The sequence below is a fragment of the Taeniopygia guttata genome, chromosome 29 (genome assembly GCF_048771995.1).
Source record: "Taeniopygia guttata chromosome 29, bTaeGut7.mat, whole genome shotgun sequence".
In the NCBI taxonomy this organism is placed as follows: domain Eukaryota; kingdom Metazoa; phylum Chordata; class Aves; order Passeriformes; family Estrildidae; genus Taeniopygia; species Taeniopygia guttata.
The window spans coordinates 5,046,790-5,065,398 of record NC_133054.1 but is presented as its reverse complement, the minus strand read 5'-3'; the positions used below and the strand labels follow the sequence as shown (position 1 = coordinate 5,065,398).

General features: G+C 68.9%; 2 protein-coding genes across 5 annotated transcripts; both read right to left on the bottom strand.

Moving 5' to 3' along the window:
* Nucleotides 1-929: 929 nt before the first annotated feature.
* Nucleotides 930-8,237, bottom strand: AAAS (aladin WD repeat nucleoporin). Of its 4 annotated transcripts, XM_072919661.1 has the most exons (18): nucleotides 8,046-8,237; nucleotides 7,698-7,837; nucleotides 7,155-7,282; nucleotides 6,510-6,565; nucleotides 6,150-6,241; nucleotides 5,911-5,957; nucleotides 5,423-5,521; nucleotides 5,032-5,181; nucleotides 4,732-4,875; nucleotides 4,022-4,142; nucleotides 3,757-3,881; nucleotides 3,529-3,589; nucleotides 2,833-2,923; nucleotides 2,391-2,484; nucleotides 2,211-2,278; nucleotides 2,037-2,118; nucleotides 1,415-1,499; nucleotides 930-1,161 (listed from the first exon to the last, which is right to left on the bottom strand). In XM_072919661.1, exons 2-18 carry the CDS (start codon nucleotides 7,818-7,820, stop codon nucleotides 1,027-1,029), a joined length of 1,701 nt encoding a protein of 566 aa, XP_072775762.1. In that variant the 5' UTR covers nucleotides 7,821-7,837; nucleotides 8,046-8,237; the 3' UTR covers nucleotides 930-1,026. The 4 variants fall into 4 exon arrangements, with proteins under 4 accessions (XP_072775762.1, XP_072775764.1, XP_072775761.1 ...); XM_072919663.1 differs by lacking the exon at nucleotides 5,032-5,181 and having other exon boundaries at nucleotides 8,046-8,228; XM_072919660.1 differs by lacking the exon at nucleotides 8,046-8,237 and having other exon boundaries at nucleotides 7,698-7,951.
* A 2,167-nt stretch (nucleotides 8,238-10,404) lies between these two features.
* Nucleotides 10,405-11,755, bottom strand: SP7 (Sp7 transcription factor). Its single transcript, XM_030259494.4, has one exon. It carries the CDS (start codon nucleotides 11,736-11,738, stop codon nucleotides 10,740-10,742), a length of 999 nt encoding a protein of 332 aa, XP_030115354.4. The 5' UTR covers nucleotides 11,739-11,755; the 3' UTR covers nucleotides 10,405-10,739.
* Nucleotides 11,756-18,609: the final 6,854 nt, after the last annotated feature.

Genomic DNA, 18,609 nt, shown 5'->3' with positions numbered 1-18,609 from the left:
TCCTGCTCGCCGTGCGCCGCTTCGTGCGGCGGAGTCGGCGGGAGACACGGCCACGGGAGGAGGAGGAGGAGGAGGAAGAGCCGCTCAGCACCGGGGGCCAACCGGGCAGGCCCGAGGGGTGAAACCACCCCGGGATTTCCTCAGCACTGCGGTGGGTTTGGAGCCCCGGTCAGCCCTGGATCCTCCCAGATCCCCCTGGATCACCCCAGATCCCCCTGGATCCTCCTGGATCACCCCAGATCCCCCCCTGGATCCTCCTGGATCACCCCAGACCCCCCTGGATCCTCCTGGCTCACCCTGGATCCCCCCCTGGATCCTCCTGCCCAGCCTCGGGACGGGCTGGATGCCGTGGGCGTGGGGGAAGAGGGAGTCTCCCCCTTGCTCTGGGGAGGGTTCTGGGGGTCCTGGGGGTGTTTGGGGTGGGGGAGCAGGGACCCTGTGCTCCCCCCATCCTCCCTCCCAGTGCAGGGTAATCCTGGGATTAAGGCTGTGTAACATCGGGATTTCACAGAGCTAATCCCCCTCTGGGGGGGCCCAGCTGCTGCCCCCACCCTGTGGGGCTGGGGGGTCACCTGGGGCCAGCACCAGCACCCTGGGGACCCAGGGCTGGAGACCCACAGAGGGTTTGGTTCACTTTGGGGCTTTTGGTTCACTTTTGCTCACCCTCAAAGCAAAGTTTAGGGGCTGTGTGTGTGGCCAAAAACCCCCCAGAACCCCTTCAGCCATCCCCTTTCCCCAAAACGGGGCTCTTTGATCCCAAAAGAGCAGCTCTGGCCCATGGGCCCAACCTGGCCCAGGTCTGTGAGTTCACTCCAAGCTCCTTCTGACCCCAAAAACCAACTCTGGAACCCCTCCAGACCCACAGAACTTCCCCAATTCACCCCAAAAAATCTTCCAGTCCCATCGGGCTGAGGAAAGAAGACGAGAGGGAGGGAAAATGCACCTTTAATGGGGGCAGGATGGGCAGTGGCAGCCCCTGAGCAGGCGTGGGGGGCTCCTGGAGGGAGGGGGGCCCTGGGGTGCTGCTCAGAGCTCGGAGAAGAGCGGCTGCTCCCGGACACTGCCCAGCACGGGCGCGGGGCTGCGCCGGGGGCTGCCGCGCGGCTCCAGGGCGCTGACGAAGAAAAAGGGGATGTGGGAGATCCTCCCCGAGGACCAGCACTGCAGGGACAGGGTGGGGCAGGGCTGAGTGGCCAAAGAGCACAGAAATGGGAAAAAAAACCCCAAAAACCCTCTGGGATGGAGTCCAGCCCGCGGCCTGGCGGCGCCTCGTCACCCCGGCCTTGTTGGCAAATGCCACGTCCGGGTTTTGGGGGGTTAAACCTCCTCTCCTGGGAGCCCCCCTCGCTCACCCTGATCCCAGCCCCCTCCCCAGTGCCACCCTGGGACTGGGGATGCCCGGGGAGGGACTCACCACGGTCAGGAGGGCGCCCTGAGGGAAGCAGGGGTGGAAGGAGATGAGCTGGGGCCGGGCACCGCGCTCGCCCCGCACGAAGCCGCTGTGGGGTGGGGGAACAGCCAGGATTATGGCCTGGGAAACAGCACATTCCCAGGGAACTGGGGATTTGGGGCAAACAGCACATTCCCAGGGAATTGGGGGGTGTTTGGGGTCTGAGGGGAAAACAGCACATTCCCAGGGAACTGGGGGTTTTGGGGAAACAGCACATTCCAGGGAACTGGGGGTGTTTGGGGTCTGAGGGGGAAACAGCACATTCCCAGGGAACTGGGGGGTTTGGGGAAACAGCCCATTCCCAGGGAACTGGGGGGTTTTGGGGGAAAACAGCACATTCCCAGGGAATTGGGGGTGTTTGGGGTGTGAGGGGATGCACTGGGAAAGGACAAGCCAAAGCCAAGGGGGTGAGGTGGGGAGGGTTCAGTGTGGCCCAAGCACATTTCAGGGTGAAGCAGCATTAGGGCAGTGCTTCCCCATCACAAACCCCCCCAAAACCTCTCTAACAAACCCAAACCCCTTGCAATGAACCCAAACCTCCCCAAAACCTCTCTAACACACCCGAACCCCCCGAGCCCCCACGCACCAGGGCAGGAGCTCGAAGACGGGGCTGTTGCGGGTGCGGAACACGGCGACGGCCGGCTGGCTGCCCACGGACTCGGGGTGTCCTGCGGGGGACACGAAGGCTCTCCCTTGTCCCCCGTGTCCCCCCTCCCTGCAGGCAGCAGGATTCCCAGGCCAAGCCTGGGGCAGGACTGACCTCTGATGATCACCGCCAGCCTCTCCCCGGTGGGGTCCCACACCATGGAATGAACCTCTCCTCCGATCCTGCAACAGCACACGTGCCCAAAACTGGGGGGCAGAGCCCCCCCGGGTGTCCCCAGCAGCGAGGGGTGGCTGCCAGGAGGGGCAGGGACCCCCCTGTGCCCGCCAGACCCACCTCTCCTCCCCATAGAGGGTCTCGAAGGTGGTCTCGGATAGATCTGCTACAATCGAGGCCGTCTTGGAGCCTCCCACCTGCCCCTGCATCTCCCCTGAAATGAGAGAATTGCCCACCCATCAATCCCCTGGGATCATTAATCCATTCCTTCTCACAGCAGCTGTGCTGGTGTCCCAGGACAGACGGAGGACAGGGGACAGCAAGCTCCAGGACCCCCAGGCTGGCTCTGGACTCTCTGGAGTCTCCCTGAAACCCCCACAAGACCCAAGAGCTGTGACTGAGAGTGACGAGCAACGTGAAGGATGGAAAACCTGAATCCCAGCGATTCCGTGCTTGGAGACCCCAGAACTCCCCTGTGTGTCCCACTCCTCACCCCAAAGCTGTGGGGGCATTTGGGGACCCTCTGCCAGCCCTTGGGAAGCTCCAGGGGGGACAAACTCACCCCGGTACTCGGAGAAGGACAAGGAGTAGATGACGGACTCGCCCAGCACCGTGAAGAGCAGGCGGCTGCCATCGGGGCTCCAGCACCCTGTCTGGGGGACAGTGTCACCCCTGTCACCCTGTGGGACACCCTTGTCACCCTGTCTGGGGGACAGTGTCACCCGTGTCACCCTGTCTGGGGGACAGTGTCACCCGTGTCTGTGGGACAGTGTCACCCTGTCTGGGGGACACCCTTGTCACCCTGTCTGGGGGACAGTGTCACCCGTGTCACCCGTGTCACCCTGTCTGGGGGACAGTGTCACCCGTGTCACCCTGTCTGGGGCACAGTGTCACCCGTGTCACCTGTGTCACCCTGTCTGGGGGACAGTGTCACCCGTGTCACCCATGCCATCCTGCCTGGGGGACAGTGTCACCCTGCCTGGGGGACAGTGTCACCCGTATCACCCTGTCTATGGGACAGCGTCACCCCTGTCACCCTGTCTGGGGGACAGTGTCACCCATGTCACCCACAATTTCCTGGGCTGGCTGCCCAAGGCAGGGGTGGAGTCCCCGTCCCTGGAGGGATTTCTAAACCCTGCGGAGGTGGCACTTGGGGACATGGGTCAGTGGTGGCCGTGGCAGTGCCAGGGCTGGCCTGAGTGCTCCCAGGCGGCTTTTCCAGCCCAAATGGTTCCTGGGAGGGGAATGTCCCACCTACCTGGCAGCGTCCCCTGATGGTGGGCCAGCGCTCACAGGTCCACATCTGGGCCTCCCACACCCTGCAGGAGACGGAGTTCAGGGGCAGAATTCCTGGGAATTTGCCCCAGTCCTGCTGCTCTGGGAATGCACCACGTCCAACCCCATTCCCACAACGGGAACGGGGCAGGGAGGACATTTGGGACCCAGACGTTCTGGAGTGAGGATGAGGAGGGGATGAGGAGCTCACCGGAACACGGCCGAGGGGGTGGCCGCCAGCACCTTGCTGCCATCAGGGGACCAGGCCACGTAGGTGACACCGCCACCCCCGAACCACTGCAGCTGCACACAGGTCTCGGTGGACACGTCCCACACCTGCAGGGGACACGGAGGGTGACAGTGACAGCGGGATTGGGAACCCAGAGCGGAGATTTCGGGTGCAATCCAGAGCCGCCTCTGCGGCAGCGCTGGGGCGTCCCTGGGTGGCCCCGGGGGTGTCCCCAGCGGGTCCTCACCAGCATGGCCGTGTCCACGGGTGACGCCGAGAGCAGCCGCTCCCCGCTGGGCGCCCAGGCCAGGCTGGTGACAGGGCCATGCCCGGGGTAGGACAGCACCTGGGCACAGCCCGACGAGGGCCTGCGCAAGGACAGGGACAGGCCGGCGGGGTGTGGGACGGGCAGGATGGCGCTGCCACCCCACAGCTGCCCCACAGCCACCCACAGCCACCCCACAGCCGTGCCCGGGGTAGGACAGCACCTGGGCACAGCCCGACGAGGGCCTGCGCAAGGCAGCGAGAGGCCGGCGGGGTGTGGGACCGGCGGGATGGTGCTGCCGCCCCACAGCCGCCCCACTGCCGCCCCACTGCCGCCCACAGCCACCCACAGCTGCCCCGCTGCCGCCCCACAGCCACCCCACAGCCACCCACAGCTGCCCCACAGCCACCCACAGCCGCCCCACGGCCACCCCACGGCCACCCCACTGCCGCCCCACAGCCGCCCCACAGCCATCCCACAGCCACCCACAGCCACCCCAGAGCCGCCCAGAGCCGCCCCACAGCCACCCACAGCCGCCCCACGGCCACCCCACGGCCACCCCACTGCCGCCCCACAGCCGCCCCACAGCCATCCCACAGCCGCCGCACAGCCACCCCACAGCCACCCCACAGCCACCCACAGCCGCCCCAGCGGGGTGAGCATGGGCGGGAAGGGACAGCAGGAGCTGTCACCTGGTGGAGAGCGAGGTGGGGTCCAGGTGCCACACGAGGACGCAGCTCTGGCAGGCCACGGCCAGGATGGAGGCGCAGAGCGGCTTCCAGGCCATGGCGGCCACGTTCCGCTGCAGGCGGTGCTTCAGCGAGGGCACGGTGGCACTGCCGGGGGGGACAGGTGACACCGGGACAGGTGACACCGGGCCAGCCCCGGCTGCAGACGGGGACAGCAGGGTGGGAGCGGGGGGCCCTGCCGCGCGCTTACGGGGAGGGGACAGGAATTGCAGCCAGGTGACACCGGAGCGAGCCAGGGCACACCTGGTGTGACTGGGCCGAGGTGTCCCCGGTCCGGACAGGGCCCTGGCTGGCCAGAAGTCCCAGCCTGGGGACACCTGGGGGGGCTGCAGGAGCAGCCGGCTGAGTCTTCTCCTGAGCAGGGACTGGCATTCCCTGGGGGAGCAGGGAGACCTGGGGGACAGAGGACACTCAGCCCGTGTCCCCCCGGCTCTGTCACCGCCCCCCAGGGCTGCGTCACCCCCAGGATGTCCCCAGAGGTACGGGGCTGGCAGGGAAAGGACAGGCAAAGCGCTTGAGGCTTGGGGGAGAGCGGGGAAGGAGCAGGGCGGGCTGAACGGGAGCCCAGGTGTGCCCAGGTGGGCGAGGAGGCCACGGGCAGCAGGGCAGTGCCCGCCCCGGGACAAAGCCCCACCTGCTGGAGTTGTAGACGCGGATGGAATCGTCCAGAAGAGCCACAGCGAATTTGTTGGTGTGGGGGTGCCAGGCGAAGGCCCGGATGGTGCAGCCGGCCCTGGAGGGGGCACAGGGCAGGGTCAGACCCCACCAGCACCCCCTGGGCTGGCAAAGACCCCTCCCAGAGTCCCCAGAGAAATAAAACTTCCTTTTTGCTGCTCAACGGGACCATTTTCTTTGAGAAATCCCCTGTTTCTGGGAATTATTGACAGGGCTCTGCAGAGGGGCTGGTAACCACAGCCTGGGGTTGGAATTGGAAGGAATTTTCCAATTCTGATTCGGATCTGCTTTAACCCTGCTCTCCCTCCTACCAGGGCACACAGAGTCAGTGGGGCAATATTTGCCTTTGATGGCTGAGCCCACCCAAACGGGGCCCTCCTGTCCTTGTACACCCACTGGGGGGGGTCCCAGACCCCGGCAGGGTGATTTTGGGACACCAGGACTCACCAGTCCACGGCCTGGGAGAAGGCTGCGATCATGTCCTCACTGGTCAGCTGCAGGGAGAGGAGAACACTGGGCTGGCAGCAAGGACCCCCAGTGTGCAGCCCCTTCTCCGTCCCCCAGCTGCACTCGGGCCCCTCTCGGGGCACTTTGGGGGTGCTTTCATGGGGAAGGGACCCCCCCCACCCCAAATCACGGCTCCCCTTGCCATGGCTCCCACGGCAGTGGGGTCGGGAAGGACTCACGGACAGGTGAGGGAACAGGGATCCGTGCAGCGAGGACAGCCAGCGGCACACGGCCAGCGCGTGGCTCGAGCCCGTCCGCAGCCACCGCAGCCCTGGCGGGCAAAGGACCTCAGCGTCCCCGCCAGGCCACCGGGGACACGGGCAGGGACAGCGGGGCCTGGCCAGAGCACCCCAGACACGCAGGGACAGCAGGGCCCGGCCAGAGCACCCCCGCCACGCAGGGACAGCAGGGCCCGGCCAGAGCACCCCAGACACGCAGGGACAGCAGGGCCCGGCCAGAGCATCCCAGCCATGCAGGGACAGCAGGGCCCGGCCGGAGCACCCCCGCCACGCCCGGAGCTCGGGGCAGCCCAGACTCACCCTCCTCCTCGGCACCCGCCAGCTCCCTGAGCAGCCCGCAGAGCCCGGCGTCGCGCCTGCAGCGAGAGCGCGGTCAGTGCCCGCCCTGCCCCTCTGGGGACAGCTTTGGGGTCACTGCCCAGCCCTGCCCGCTCTGGGGACAGGTCTGGGGGTCACTGCCCAGCCCTGCCCGCTCTGGGGACAGCTTTGGGGGGTCAGAACCCGCCCTGCCCCTCTGGGGACAGGTTTGGGGTCACTGCCCGCTCTAGGGACAGGTCTGGGGGTCAGCACCCGCCCTGCCCCTCTGGGGACAGGTTTGGCTGTGTGGGCACACCTTTGGCTGTGTGGGGACACGTTTTGCTGTGTGGGGACAGGTCTGGCTGTGTGGGGACACCTTTGGCTGCGTGGGGACACCTTTGGCTGTGTGGGGACACGTTTGGCTGCGTGGGGACAGCTCTGGCTGTGTGGGGACACGTTTGGCTGCGTGGGGACACGTTTGGCTGTGTGGGGACACCTTTGGCTGTGTGGGGACACCTTTGGCTGTGTGGGGACACCTTTGGCTGTGTGGGGACAGGTCTGGCAGTGTGGGGACACCTTTGGCTGTGTGGGGACACGTTTGGCTGTGTGGGGACAGCTCTGGCTGTGTGGGGACAGCAGGACTCTCACCAGGCGCTGAGGCAGCGCTTCCAGAGGGACTCGCGGTGGTGGATGAAGGGCGGGCGGGCGCTGGGCTCCAGGCGGCCGTGAGCCTTGAGAGGCTCCTTGGGCAGGCTCAGCACGGGCAGCTCGGGAACCTGCAGCACACACAGTCCCCCTGAGACCCCTGAACCCCCCTGAGACCCCTGAACCCCCCTGAACCCCCCTGAGCTCCCCTGAACCCCCCTGAGCTCCCTCAGCCCCCCTGAGACCCCTGAACCCCCCTGAGACCCCTCAGCCCCCCTGAGCCTCCTTCGACTCCCCTGAGCTCCCTCAGCCCCCCTGAGCTCCCCTGAACCCCCCTGAGCTCCCTCAGCCCCCCTGAGACCCCTGAACCCCCCTGAGCTCCCCTCAACACCCCTAAACCCCCTTGAGCTCCCTCAGCTCCCCTGAGCCTTCCTCAACTCCCCTGAGCCCCCCTGGCCTAGGGGCTCACCTGGCCTGGGGGCTCACCTGGCTCTGGGGGGGCTCACCTGGCTCTGGGGGGGCTCACCTGGCCTAGGTGGGGCTCACCTGGCTCTGGAAGGGCAGCGGGAGCTGCTCGCTGAGGCGGCCGCAGACCAGGGCGTTGTTGAGCTCGTACAGGGTGACATCCCCCGGGGGCGGCGGCGGCGGGAACAAGCCCAGGGAACACATGGCCGGCGGCGCCGGGGCTGAGGGCGAGCCCGGCGCGGGGGGCGACCGCTGAAACCTCCGCTGCCCCCGGGATGCGCCGGCTGCAGGCCGGAGCCGCTCACAGCCCCCGGTGCCCCCCGGTGCCCCCCGGGTCCCCCTCACCCTCACAGCCCCCGGTGCCCCCCGGTCTGTCCCCGCTCCCCCTCAGCCGCCCCCCGCCCCCGCCGCCATCTTGGCCGCGCTCACCGTTCCCGCTCCCCGCTCGCGCCAATCGCCGCCGCGCGCGGGAGGGGAATTAAAAGGGCCGCGGCTCGCGGCAGAAACACGAGGAGCCCTCACTGAGGGACAGCGCCACGCTCCCCCGTGTTCCTCCGCGGCGGAGAGCCAGTGTCAGCGTCCCCTGCACCGACGCGCTCCGCCGGTGACTTAGCGGCCCTCCGGTTTTAACGAGGACTGATTAACGTGAGGGCCACTCTTTGCTGCCGTTGCCCCTTTAAGAGAGGCGGAGCCTCCCGTGAGGGGCGGTGTGAGGGCGTGTGCGGGCCGGGACTGGGACCGGGACCGGGACCCCCACCGGGACCCCGACCGGGACCCCCACCGGGACCCCCACCGGGACCCCCGGAACACCCCCGGGGCACCCCCGTGTCCCACACCCCGCTGTCCCGCGGCCACCCCCGGGCCCGCACGCCCGGTGTCCTGCGCTCCGGTGCCGCCGGTGCCGCCTCCCCCGGTGTCCCCTCCCGCCGGTGCCCGTGTCCGTTGTCGCCGCGTCCCCCGGGTGCCGCCGCTGCCCCCCCTTGGCTCGGCCCCAGCCGCTCTGCCGGGGCTGCCGCTTTTCTCGTGTTTATTCGGTGTTTTCCTTAGCGGCCGCAGGAGTTATTTGAATTTTCTCGGGATATTAAATAAAGGCGGCGGGGGGAGCTGCGGCGGGGCCCACATTCCTCACCCGTTACGGAGCGAGCGGGGCTCGATAGGAGACGCCGATTTGGGATGGCGCCGACATCAGAGCCACCGCAGGGCTGGCGTGGCGTCCCGCGGACCCCCCAACCGGCCGGTGGGGCGGCGAGCCGGGAAAAGGCGGGGGGGTCCCCGGTGGGGCGCTGGATGGGGTTGGGCTCTGTGGTTTGGGAGGCTCCGGGCGGTCGAGCCCTCGGTGGCCGCCGGGCCGGGGTTTGGCTCGGGGACGTGGCTCCTCGCCCTGCTTGGCACCGGCCCACCCACGGCGAGCGGCGGCAGTTCTGGGGGAAAAACCCCGAAATCGGCGAGTTTGTGTCGGGGAGGGCGAGCTGCGCCGAGAGGTGGCACTGCCACTCTGAATTCCCCCCGGGAGCCACCCTGGGGACAGCTCTGTCACCTCTGTGTGGTGGCACTGAGCTCCGGCCGCTCCATTGAGCCTCTGTGCCTCAGTTTCCCCACCCTGTGTCCCCCTTTCCCTGGGGACAGTGGGGTCGTGGCCACCGTGGCTCAGCTGGGGCTGGCTCGGGCCCTGCTGCCATCCCTGTCCCCGTCCCTGTCCCTGTCCCATCCCTGTCCCTGTCCCCATCCCTGTCCCTGTCCCCAATGTCCCCATCTCCATCCCTGTCCCCTGTCCCCATCCCTGTCCCTGTCCCCATCCCCGTCCCTGTCCCCATCCCTGTCCCCAGTGTCCCTGTCCCCAATGTCCCTGTCCCTGTCCCCAATGTCCCCATCCCCATCCCTGTCCCTGTCCCTGTCCCTGTCCCCATCCCTGTCCCCAATGTCCCTGTCCCTGTCCCCCCGCGGGGCCGTGGCCCTGCCAGCTGCCCCCCCCTCTCCGTGCTGGCACTGGATCTCGTTTCCGCCTCCTGTTGCCTTTTTCCGCGGCTTTTTGGGTTTTTTTTTCAGGAAAAGCCCCAAACCAGGGCTGAGCACATCAAAGGGCTGGCGGGAGCCCAGGCCAGGGGGAGGCGAGCGCAGCGGGGTCCCCGCCAGCCCACAGCGCCCAAAATTGGGGTGTCCTCGGGGACACGTGGCCCCGCCGCGTGCCCGCTGCTGCCACGTGGGACTTGGGACGTGGCCGGGGGAAACTGAGGCACGGGGCGGTGCACACGCGTGCTCCCGAGCACAGGATGTCCCTGGGAGCGGGGACACGCGTGGGACACGCGTGGGCGGGGTGGGGCTGGCAGGGGACAGTCCTGTCAGGGCCCCAAGCCCCAAGTCGGGCTTTGGCTGTCCCTGAGGTTGGGGACAGGAGGAGGGACATGGGGACAGAGGGACGTGGCACCAGGGAGACACGGGGGACAGAGTTTGGGGACACGGAGCCGTGGGGACAGGATCCTGGGGGATGTGGGGTCCTGGGAAAGGGGACAGGCACAGGACATGGCACCCCAGGGGCTGAGGACAAGGGCACAGCCCAGCTTGTCCCCAACCTCGCTCAGCTCCTGCCACCCCCTCAGAGGAGGACACAGTGACCCTGAGCAGCCCCGTGTCCCCCCCGTGTACCCCCGTGTCCCCCCCATGCCTCAGTTTCCCTCGCAGCCCTGCAGGGAGGTGGAAGCCCAGCATGTCCCTGTGATGAAGCCGCAGAAGGGGGGCCTGGCTCCACTCTCCATCCTTTTATTGCTTTTTCCGGGGGGCAGGGGGGGCAGGCAGCTATAAAAAGTGGGGGGACACGTTACATGACCCAGGCTGGGGAGGGGGCAAACCCTGTCCCTGAGTGCGGGGGGCGAGGCGGGGCCGGGGGGCGAGAGGGTTTGGGGGAGGTGGGAGGGAAACCAGAAAGGGCGGGGGGGGGGTCTCACCTTGACACCCCCCGTGAGCCCCGGAGCGCTCGGAGATCCCCCCCATAATTTAAATTTAAGACATAAATTAGAACGGCTAACGAGGAGCTGGGGAATGAGGGCGAGGGGCTTGGGGGGGAGCAGCACCCCACAATAAATATCCCCAGCGGCGCGGAGGAGGAGGAGGAGGAGGAAGGAAGGCTCAAATCTCCAGCAAAGTGCCGGCCTCGGGGCTGCCGCCGTCCTTGGCGGGCTCGGCCGAGGCGGGCGGCGGCCGGGGGGACGCGGGGGGCTGCTCGGGGCCGGGGGGCGGCTTGGGGGGCCCGGGCTCGGCGTGGGTCTTCTGGTGCTTGCTGAGGTGGTCGCTGCGGGTGAAGCGCTTGCTGCAGAGCAGGCAGGTGAACTTCTTCTCGCGCGTGTGGGTGCGGACGTGGCGCTCCAGCTCGTCGGAGCGGGTGAAGCGCTTCCCGCAGAAGAGCCAGTTGCACACGAAGGGCCTCTCGCCCGTGTGCCAGCGCAGGTGCGCCTTCAGGTGCGAGGCTTTGCCGTACACCTTCCCGCAGCCCGGGATGTGGCAGCTGTGCACCGCCTTGCGCCGCGCCGCCCCCGCGCCCCCCAGCCGCTCCAGCTCCTGGCAGTTGGGGCAGTCGCAGGCCGGGCGTGCCCCCAGGGAGCCGCCGCGGGGACCCTTCGGGGGCTCGCCCGGAGCGCCTTTCGGGGTGCCGGGGGGCGCGGCGGGGGCGCCGCTGTAAGGAGGGGGGTTCAGGGCGCCGAAATCGGAGCCGTAGGCCGGCAGAGGGGGGCTGAGGGCGGGCTGGGCCTGCAGAGAGCCCTGCAGCCCCTCGGCGCCCCCCGGCACCCCCAGCCAGCCCCCGTTGGGGTGCACGTCCCACCAGGACGGCGCGGCGGGCCCGGAGCCCCCCGGCAGCCCCCCGCCGATGCCGCCCTTGTACCAGGAGCCGTAGGGGTGCGGCATCTCCAGCGAGGGGTACACGCCCGGCAGGCACTCGCCCGCGGGGTGGCCCTTGGTGGCCACCACCACCGGGGCCCCCAGCACCTCCTGGGCGCCCGAGGGCGCGGGGAAGGGGTGGCCGAAGGGGCCGTAGTCGGGGCCGTAGGGGCCGGGGGAGGCCTGGGGGCTGGCGGACGGCGACAGCAGCCCCGGGGCGCTGGGGAAGGCGGCGGCGTAGGAGTCACCCATGGGTGCGGCGGCGGCGGCGGCACCCCGAGGTGCAGGGGGCGATGGCAGCGGGGACACCCCGATGGCAGCGGGGGCACCCCGAGGCGTGGGGGGCGATGTCAGCGGGGGCACCCCGAGGTGCGGGGGCGATGTCAGCGGGGGCACCCCGAGGTGCGGGGGTCGATGTCAGCGGGGGCTCACGGCCATGGCGCTCGGCAGCCTGCGGAAAAGGGGAACGGGACTTGAAGGCTCCGAGGGGCCCCGTGTGCCACGGGCTGACCCGTCCTGGGGGGCAGCACTGGGGGCGGCTGTACCAGGGTGTCAGCCCCATGGGGGTGTCAGCCCAACGGGGGTGTCAGCCCCATGGGGGTGTCAGCCCAAAGGGGGTGTCAGCCCCATGGGGGTGTCAGCCCACTGGGGCACCCAGCAGCACCCCCCGGTCCCGGCACCCCCACCACTCCCCATGCCCCGTGCCTCAGTTTCCCCCCGCAGAGCTGAGGCCACCCCATCACCCCCAGCCCAGCGTCCCCCCCAAAGGGGCTTCTCCAGGGGCTGCCGTGGGGTTGTGCTGGTGGCAGCGCCTCCCCCCACCCCCAATCTCGGCTCCTTCTGCCTTTATGGCCTTTTAATCGAATTATGCTGTGGCCTCCCCCCTGCCCGGGTGACTTCCTCTGCTTTTATACCCTCATGGCTTTCAGCTGCGCAGGCTGGGCCGGGGTGTCGCGCTGTCCCTCACCCCCAGCACCCCGGCGTTCCCTTTATTTTAATTTATTTTTTTCTAATTCATCTCTTCACCCGCTTTGGGGCATTTCCCCTTCGGCTTTTTTGTTTGGTTGGTTTTGTTTCTTTTTTAGGGTGTTCCTCCCCTCGCCCCCCTTTCTTTTTTTTTTTTTTTATTTTTTTTTTCCGTGGTTTTTGCGCCTATTTTTACGCCGGCCCCGGCCGCGGCCGCAAGCGCGCTCCCGGTTTTCCAAGGATAACAAGGGCCAGGCCTGTGCCCCGGGAACGCTGCCCTGCCGCGAGAGCCGAGGTAATTAAAACCAGGGCGAGCGGCAAACGGAGGCGCACGCTTAAAATAGTGTCAAAGTGCCATAAATCAGCTCCGCTCGCGCCGGGAAATGAGGGAGCCGGGAAGGAGCCCCGGGAGCTGCGGGCTGAGCTCGCCCGGGGTGACAGTCCCTTGGTGGCTCCCACTGGGTCAGGGACCTTGTCCCCTCCCGTGTCCCCTCCCGGTGTGGGAGGGGTCCGGCCCCCGCTCTGGGGGTCTCCGCTCCCAAATTCCGGGTCCCAAATTCCGGGTCCCAAATTCCGGGTCCCAAATTCCCGGTCTCTTGTCACTGGCCACCGGTGTCCAGCTCTTGAGCCTCTGTTGCAGCTCCCTATTCCCTGTCCCCTTGTCCCCGAACTCTGCAGTTTCTTGGTCCCAAAAGCCGGTCCCTGTCCTCAGTGCAGCCCCCAAATCCCATCCCTGGTCCCCAGTCCCCGCTCCCTGGCTCCAAGTGTCCCCATAGCCTTTGCCTCAGTTTCCCCCACCCCGCCAGTGCCACCCTGTGTCCCCTGAGCCCGAGGACACCTGGGCCTGGCTCTGTGCGGTGGCACTGTCCCCAGCCAGAGGGACAGCTCGGGGGGACGGTAGCACTTGTCCCTGTGTCCCCCCGGGGATGGCGGGGCAGTCCCCCGGCACAGGGGACACTCAGGTCCCACACAGCTCCCTGTCCCTGGGGGTCCCACATCCTAGGGGGCTCCCCCATCCTGCAGCGAGTCCACCGTGCCGTGGGTCGTGAATCCCGAGGGTCCCTGTCCCCCGAGGGGGATCCCCCACCCCAAAGGGTCTCTACCCTTCAAGGGGGATCCCCCACCCCAAAGGGTCCCTGCCCCCGAGGGGGATCCCCCACCCCAAAGGGTCCCTGCCCTTCAAGGGGGATCCCCCACCCCAAAGGGTCCCTGTCCTTCAAGGGGGATCCCCCACCCCAAAGAGTCCCTGTCCCCCGAGGGGGATCCCCCATCCCAAAGGGTCCCTGTCCCCGAGGGGGATCCCCCACCCCAAAGGGTCCCTGTCCCCCGAGGGGGATCCCCCACCCCAAAGGGTCTCTACCCTTCAAGGGGGATCCCCCACCCCAAAGGGTCCCTGCCCTTCAAGGGGGATCCCCCACCCCAAAGGGTCCCTGTCCCCCAAGGGGGATCCCCCACCCCAAAGGGTCTCTACCCTTCAGGGGGGATCCCCCACCCCAAAGGGTCCCTGCCCCCTGAGGGGGATCCCCGGCCCGTGCTCCTCTCTCCCGGGGTCCCGCTCCCGGGCCGGTGTCCCCCACCCCAAAGGGTCCCTGTCCCCCGGGGGGGATCCCCCGCCCGTGCTCCTCTCTCCGGGGTCCCGCTCCCGGGCCGGTGTCCCCATCCCAAGGGGTCCCTGCCCCACAGTGGGATCCCCCGCCCGTGTTCCTCTCTCCGGGGTCCCGCTCCCGGGCCGGTGTCCCCATCCCGAAGGCTCCCGGGGCTCCTTACCGGGCTCGGGGGTCCGGGGGTGGCTCCTCCCGCGGCGGTGCCGCTGTCGCGGTGTCGCGCCGGTGCCGCTGTCCCGGGATGCCTGTCCCGGGATGCCGGGGCTCGGTGCGGGGGGAGGGAGGGACGGGGCAGAGGGAGGGGAGAGGGAGGGACGGAGCCCCGCGGCCGCCGCCCGCCCCGCGGTGCCGCTGCGGCGGGGCCGGGCCGGGACCGGGGCCGGGAACGGGAGCGGAGCCCGGCCCCGAACCGCCCCCGGCCGGGGGGGCCGCGCACCGCGGGGAGGGGAAGGGGAAGGGGAAGGGGAAGGGGAAAGAGGAAGGAAAAGAGGAGAGAGGAGGAAAGAAAGAGAAAAGGGGCAGAAAGAAGGGAAAGGGGAAAAAGAAGAAGGAGTTGGAAGAGGAAAAGAAGTGAGGAAAGGAGAGAAAGAAAAGAGATGAGGAAGAAAGGAAAAGAGAGGAAAGGGGAAAGGAAAAAGGAAGGGGAAAGTTAAAAAGGAAGTGAAAAAGGCAGGGAAGAGACAAGAAAAATGACACAAGGAAACGGAAGAGAAATTAAAGAAAAAGGTGTGAAGGGAGGAAGATGAGGAGGCTGTGAGCTGGAGGAAGGAGGGGAGACGGGACAGGGACCAGTGCGGGGAAAAGGAAAGGAGAAGAGTGGGGAGAGGGAAGGAAGGGAAAGGAGGGAAAAGGAAAGGAGAGGAGAGAGGAAATAGGAAAAGTGGAAGGAAAAGGAGGGAAAGGGGCAGAAAGGGATGGACAGCAGGAAAAGGACGAGGAAGGGGCTGGGAAGGGGAAATGGATGGACAGGAAAAGTGCTGGAGAGGAGAGAAGGAAAGAAGGAATAGATGGATGGGGAAGGGAAGGGAAGGGGGACAGAGGAGGACAGGACAGCCGGGCACCCCCAGGCTCTGACCCCAGGAGGTGCCAGGACGGTGCAGAGATGGGGATGAGGGGCTGCCGTGGGGACAGGAGGGGACAACCACGGGGATGGGAGGGACGTGGGCTGGAGCTTCAGGTACCAGGAATAGGATCAGAGGTGTGGGGATGGGGACAGGAGTTGGGAATGGAGCAGAGATGGGGCTGGAGGGACCCGGGCTGGGGGTCAGGGAGCGGGGACAGAGCCGGGTTCTGAAGGAGCAGGGCTGGGGACAGGCACAGGGGACATGTGCAGGGTGACAGGGACACACGTGGCTCTGGCGATGCGGCTGGGCACCCCCCGTGCCTCAGTTTCCCCCATGAAGGAATTGTTCCAACGGCTCTTTCCCCCCCCCCCCCCCTTTATTTTATTTTTTTTTACTTTATTACTCCCCCATCCTTCCCGTTTTCTTTCCGCGTTGCCCGTTCCCCGTTCCCCCGGAGCCAGCGGGGCCCTTTCCCAGCCCTGACTCGGCTTTCCGCTCCGCAGCCGCCGGCGCCGCCGAAGGCCACAACCCCCGGCCCCCCCTCGCTGGGGCTTCCACTGCCCACGAACTGGGAGCAAACTGGGACGGCCACTGCAGCCCTCCTCCTCCTCCTCCTCCTCCTCCTCCTCAGCCAGCCCGCCGTGGGATGGGGGGGCACCCCATGGATTTTTTTTGGGGGGTCCGGCTCACGGGGGGACCCGAGCGGCCGCGCCGGGGGTGTGGGGGTGTCACTTGGGGTGGGGGTCTCCCCGCGGTTTGGGGGCGGTGGGGACCCCCCCGTGTGCCCGGGACCCTTCAAAGCGCGGCGGGGGCTGATTACAGGGCGGCGCCGGGCTCGGCCGCCCACGGCCCCGCGGCCGCGCCGGGCCCCCGCAATTAGCCGGTATTTATACCCGCCGGGGCGGGGGGACACGGGGCGGGGGGGGTCCGTCCCGGGCAGCCGGCCAGCCCCGTCCGTCTGTCCATCCATCCCTCCCTCCCATCCCTCGCTCCCTCCTCTGCCTCATCCCCCATTTACCGCCCGCTCCGGAGCCGACACCACTTCGAGGGGCTCAGCCGCTCTGCCCCACATTTGAGGGGTGTCAGCCCCACCATGACGCGAGTTTGGGGGGTCTCAGCCCCCTGAGATGAGTCTGGGGGGTCTCAGCGTGGGAGAGTGTCCCTGTCCCTGTCCCTGTCCCCATCCCGGTGCCCGGTGCGGGGGTCCGGCAGCGCTGTCCCCCCATCCCCGCGGTCACGGCGGGGGCACCGCGCCCCTCGGTGGAAGCGGGACCGGCCCGGGGTGATCCCCGCGGTCCCCCCCTCACCTGGGGCGGTGTCCCCCGTGTCCCCCCGGCCCGGTCCTGCCCTCCCCGCCCCGCGGATGTTTCCCTGCGGTCGGAGGCCCCGAAATAGCGCAGCCCCCGCGCTGGGCGCGCCCGCCACGGCCGCCCACGGCCCCGCGGGACCGGGGGGGACCGGGGGGGACCGGGGGGGACCGGGGGGGACCGGGGGGACCGGGAGGCTCCGAGGGCTCGGGACTGGCCGAGCTCCCCCCACCCCAGCAGCACCCACGGGCGGGGGGCACCCCGGTGTCCGGAGCCCCCCCGGCACCCCAGAGATGCCCCCAGCAGTGGGCACAGGGAGGGGCACAGGGAGGGGCTGGGGGGCAGGAGGAGCCGGGGGACGTGTGGGGACACGGGGCTGGACGGGGACAGGGACCCGCAGGGACAGAGGGGCACCCGCAGTGGGGCTGGGGGGTCCCGGGGGGTCCCGGGGGGTCCCGGGGGGTCCCACCCGCGGGGAACCAGCGCAGGGTGGCCCCGGGGCTGAGCTGCGCCCACGGCCCCGGTGTTTTCCTCCCACCCTTTAATTATCCCGGAATTATCCCTGGAAATAACTGCGGGGGACGGAACGGGGGGGGACACGGGCACCGAGCCGGACGGACCCCCGGGGGGGACAGACGGACCTGGGACAGACCCCGGGGGGACAGGGGTGGCCTTGGGGGGGACAGGGGTGGCCCTGGAGGGGACAGGGGTGGCCCCGGGGGGACAGCGGTGCCCCGGGGGGACAGGGGTGCCCCGAGGGGACAGGGGTGGCCCCGGGGGGACAGGAGTGGCCCCGGGGGGACAGGGGTGGCCCCGGGGGGACGGGGTGGCCCGGGGGGGACAGGGGTGGCCCCGGGGGGATGGGGTGGTCCCGGGGGGGATGGGGTGGTCCGGGGGGGACAGGGGGGATCCCGGAGGGACAGGGGTGGCCTCGGGGGGGACAGGGGTGCCCTGGGGGGACAGGGGTGGTCCCGGGGGGACAGGGGTGGCCCCGGGGGAACAGGGGTGGCCTCGGGGGGACAGGGGTGGCCCCCAGCACGGCAGCCCCCGGTCCGTGCGCTCCCCCCGTGTCCCCCCCGCCATGTGGCTCCCATCGCGCTGCGGTGCCGAAGCCACATCAGAGCGGAGCAGCGGCAGCCGCGGGGGCGGCACCGGGGCCCTGACCCCCCCCCCCCCCTCCGGCTGCTGAACGACCCCCCCAGTTTGCCGAGAGGAGCCCCCCAAGATCCACCGTGCCCCGTGTCCCCTCCAAGCTGCCAAAGACCCCCCCCATGGAAATCTGGGGTGCCCCACCTGCCCCCCAAACTGCCAGGGACCCCCCCCCCCACCCCTGGGACACCCCCTCCCCCAATATCCCGGGACCCCTCCACGCTGCCAGGGACCCCCTGACCCTGGGACCACCCCCCAGCCTGCAGCGACCCCTCCCCAGCCCTGAGCCCCCCCGGATGGCCCGGGTGTCTCAGCCCCCGGTGCCTTTTGTGGCCCGCCGGTCCTCTGTCCCCCCCCGGTTCCCCCGGACCTGTGTCCCCCCCCGGCCCTGTGTCCCCCCCCGGTCCCTGTGTCCCCCCCCCGGTCCCTGTGTCCCCCCCCCGGTCCCCCCGGCCCTGTGTCCCCCCCCGGCCCTGTGTCCCCGTGTCCCCCCCGGTGCCCCCGCCCGTGCTGTCCCGGGCCGCTCCGCCCTGGCTCTGCCGCGCTGCATTTCTGCGGTTCCCAACCCAAAATTGCCGGGAGTCGCCCGGCGTCGCCCTGATTCCTCCGCGGCCGCGACCTGCCGGGGCGGGGGGGGACCCAGAGGGACAATCGGGGGTGGCAGCGGGGGTGGGGACCCCAGGCTGGCCCCGCTGCCCCCCCCGCTCGCCCCAGTGCTCCCAGTTTGCCCCAGTTCAAGGCTGAGGCTCCTCTGTCCCCGTGCCCCGGGAGCCCCGGCCGGGGGGAGGTGGGGACAGCGACACGATGGGGACAGGACAGGCCTGGGGACAGCAGAGGAGCGCAGGGACAGGGGCAGGGTTGGGGACACTTGTGGGGACACGGGACAGGACAGCAGCCGGGTGTGAGAACCCCGGGGACAGGACAGGGCTGAGGACAGAGTTGGGGACAGGACAGGGCAGGGATGGGGGACAGAACGGGGCAGGGATGGGGACAGGACAGGGCAGGGATGGGGGACAGGACAGGGCAGCTTTGG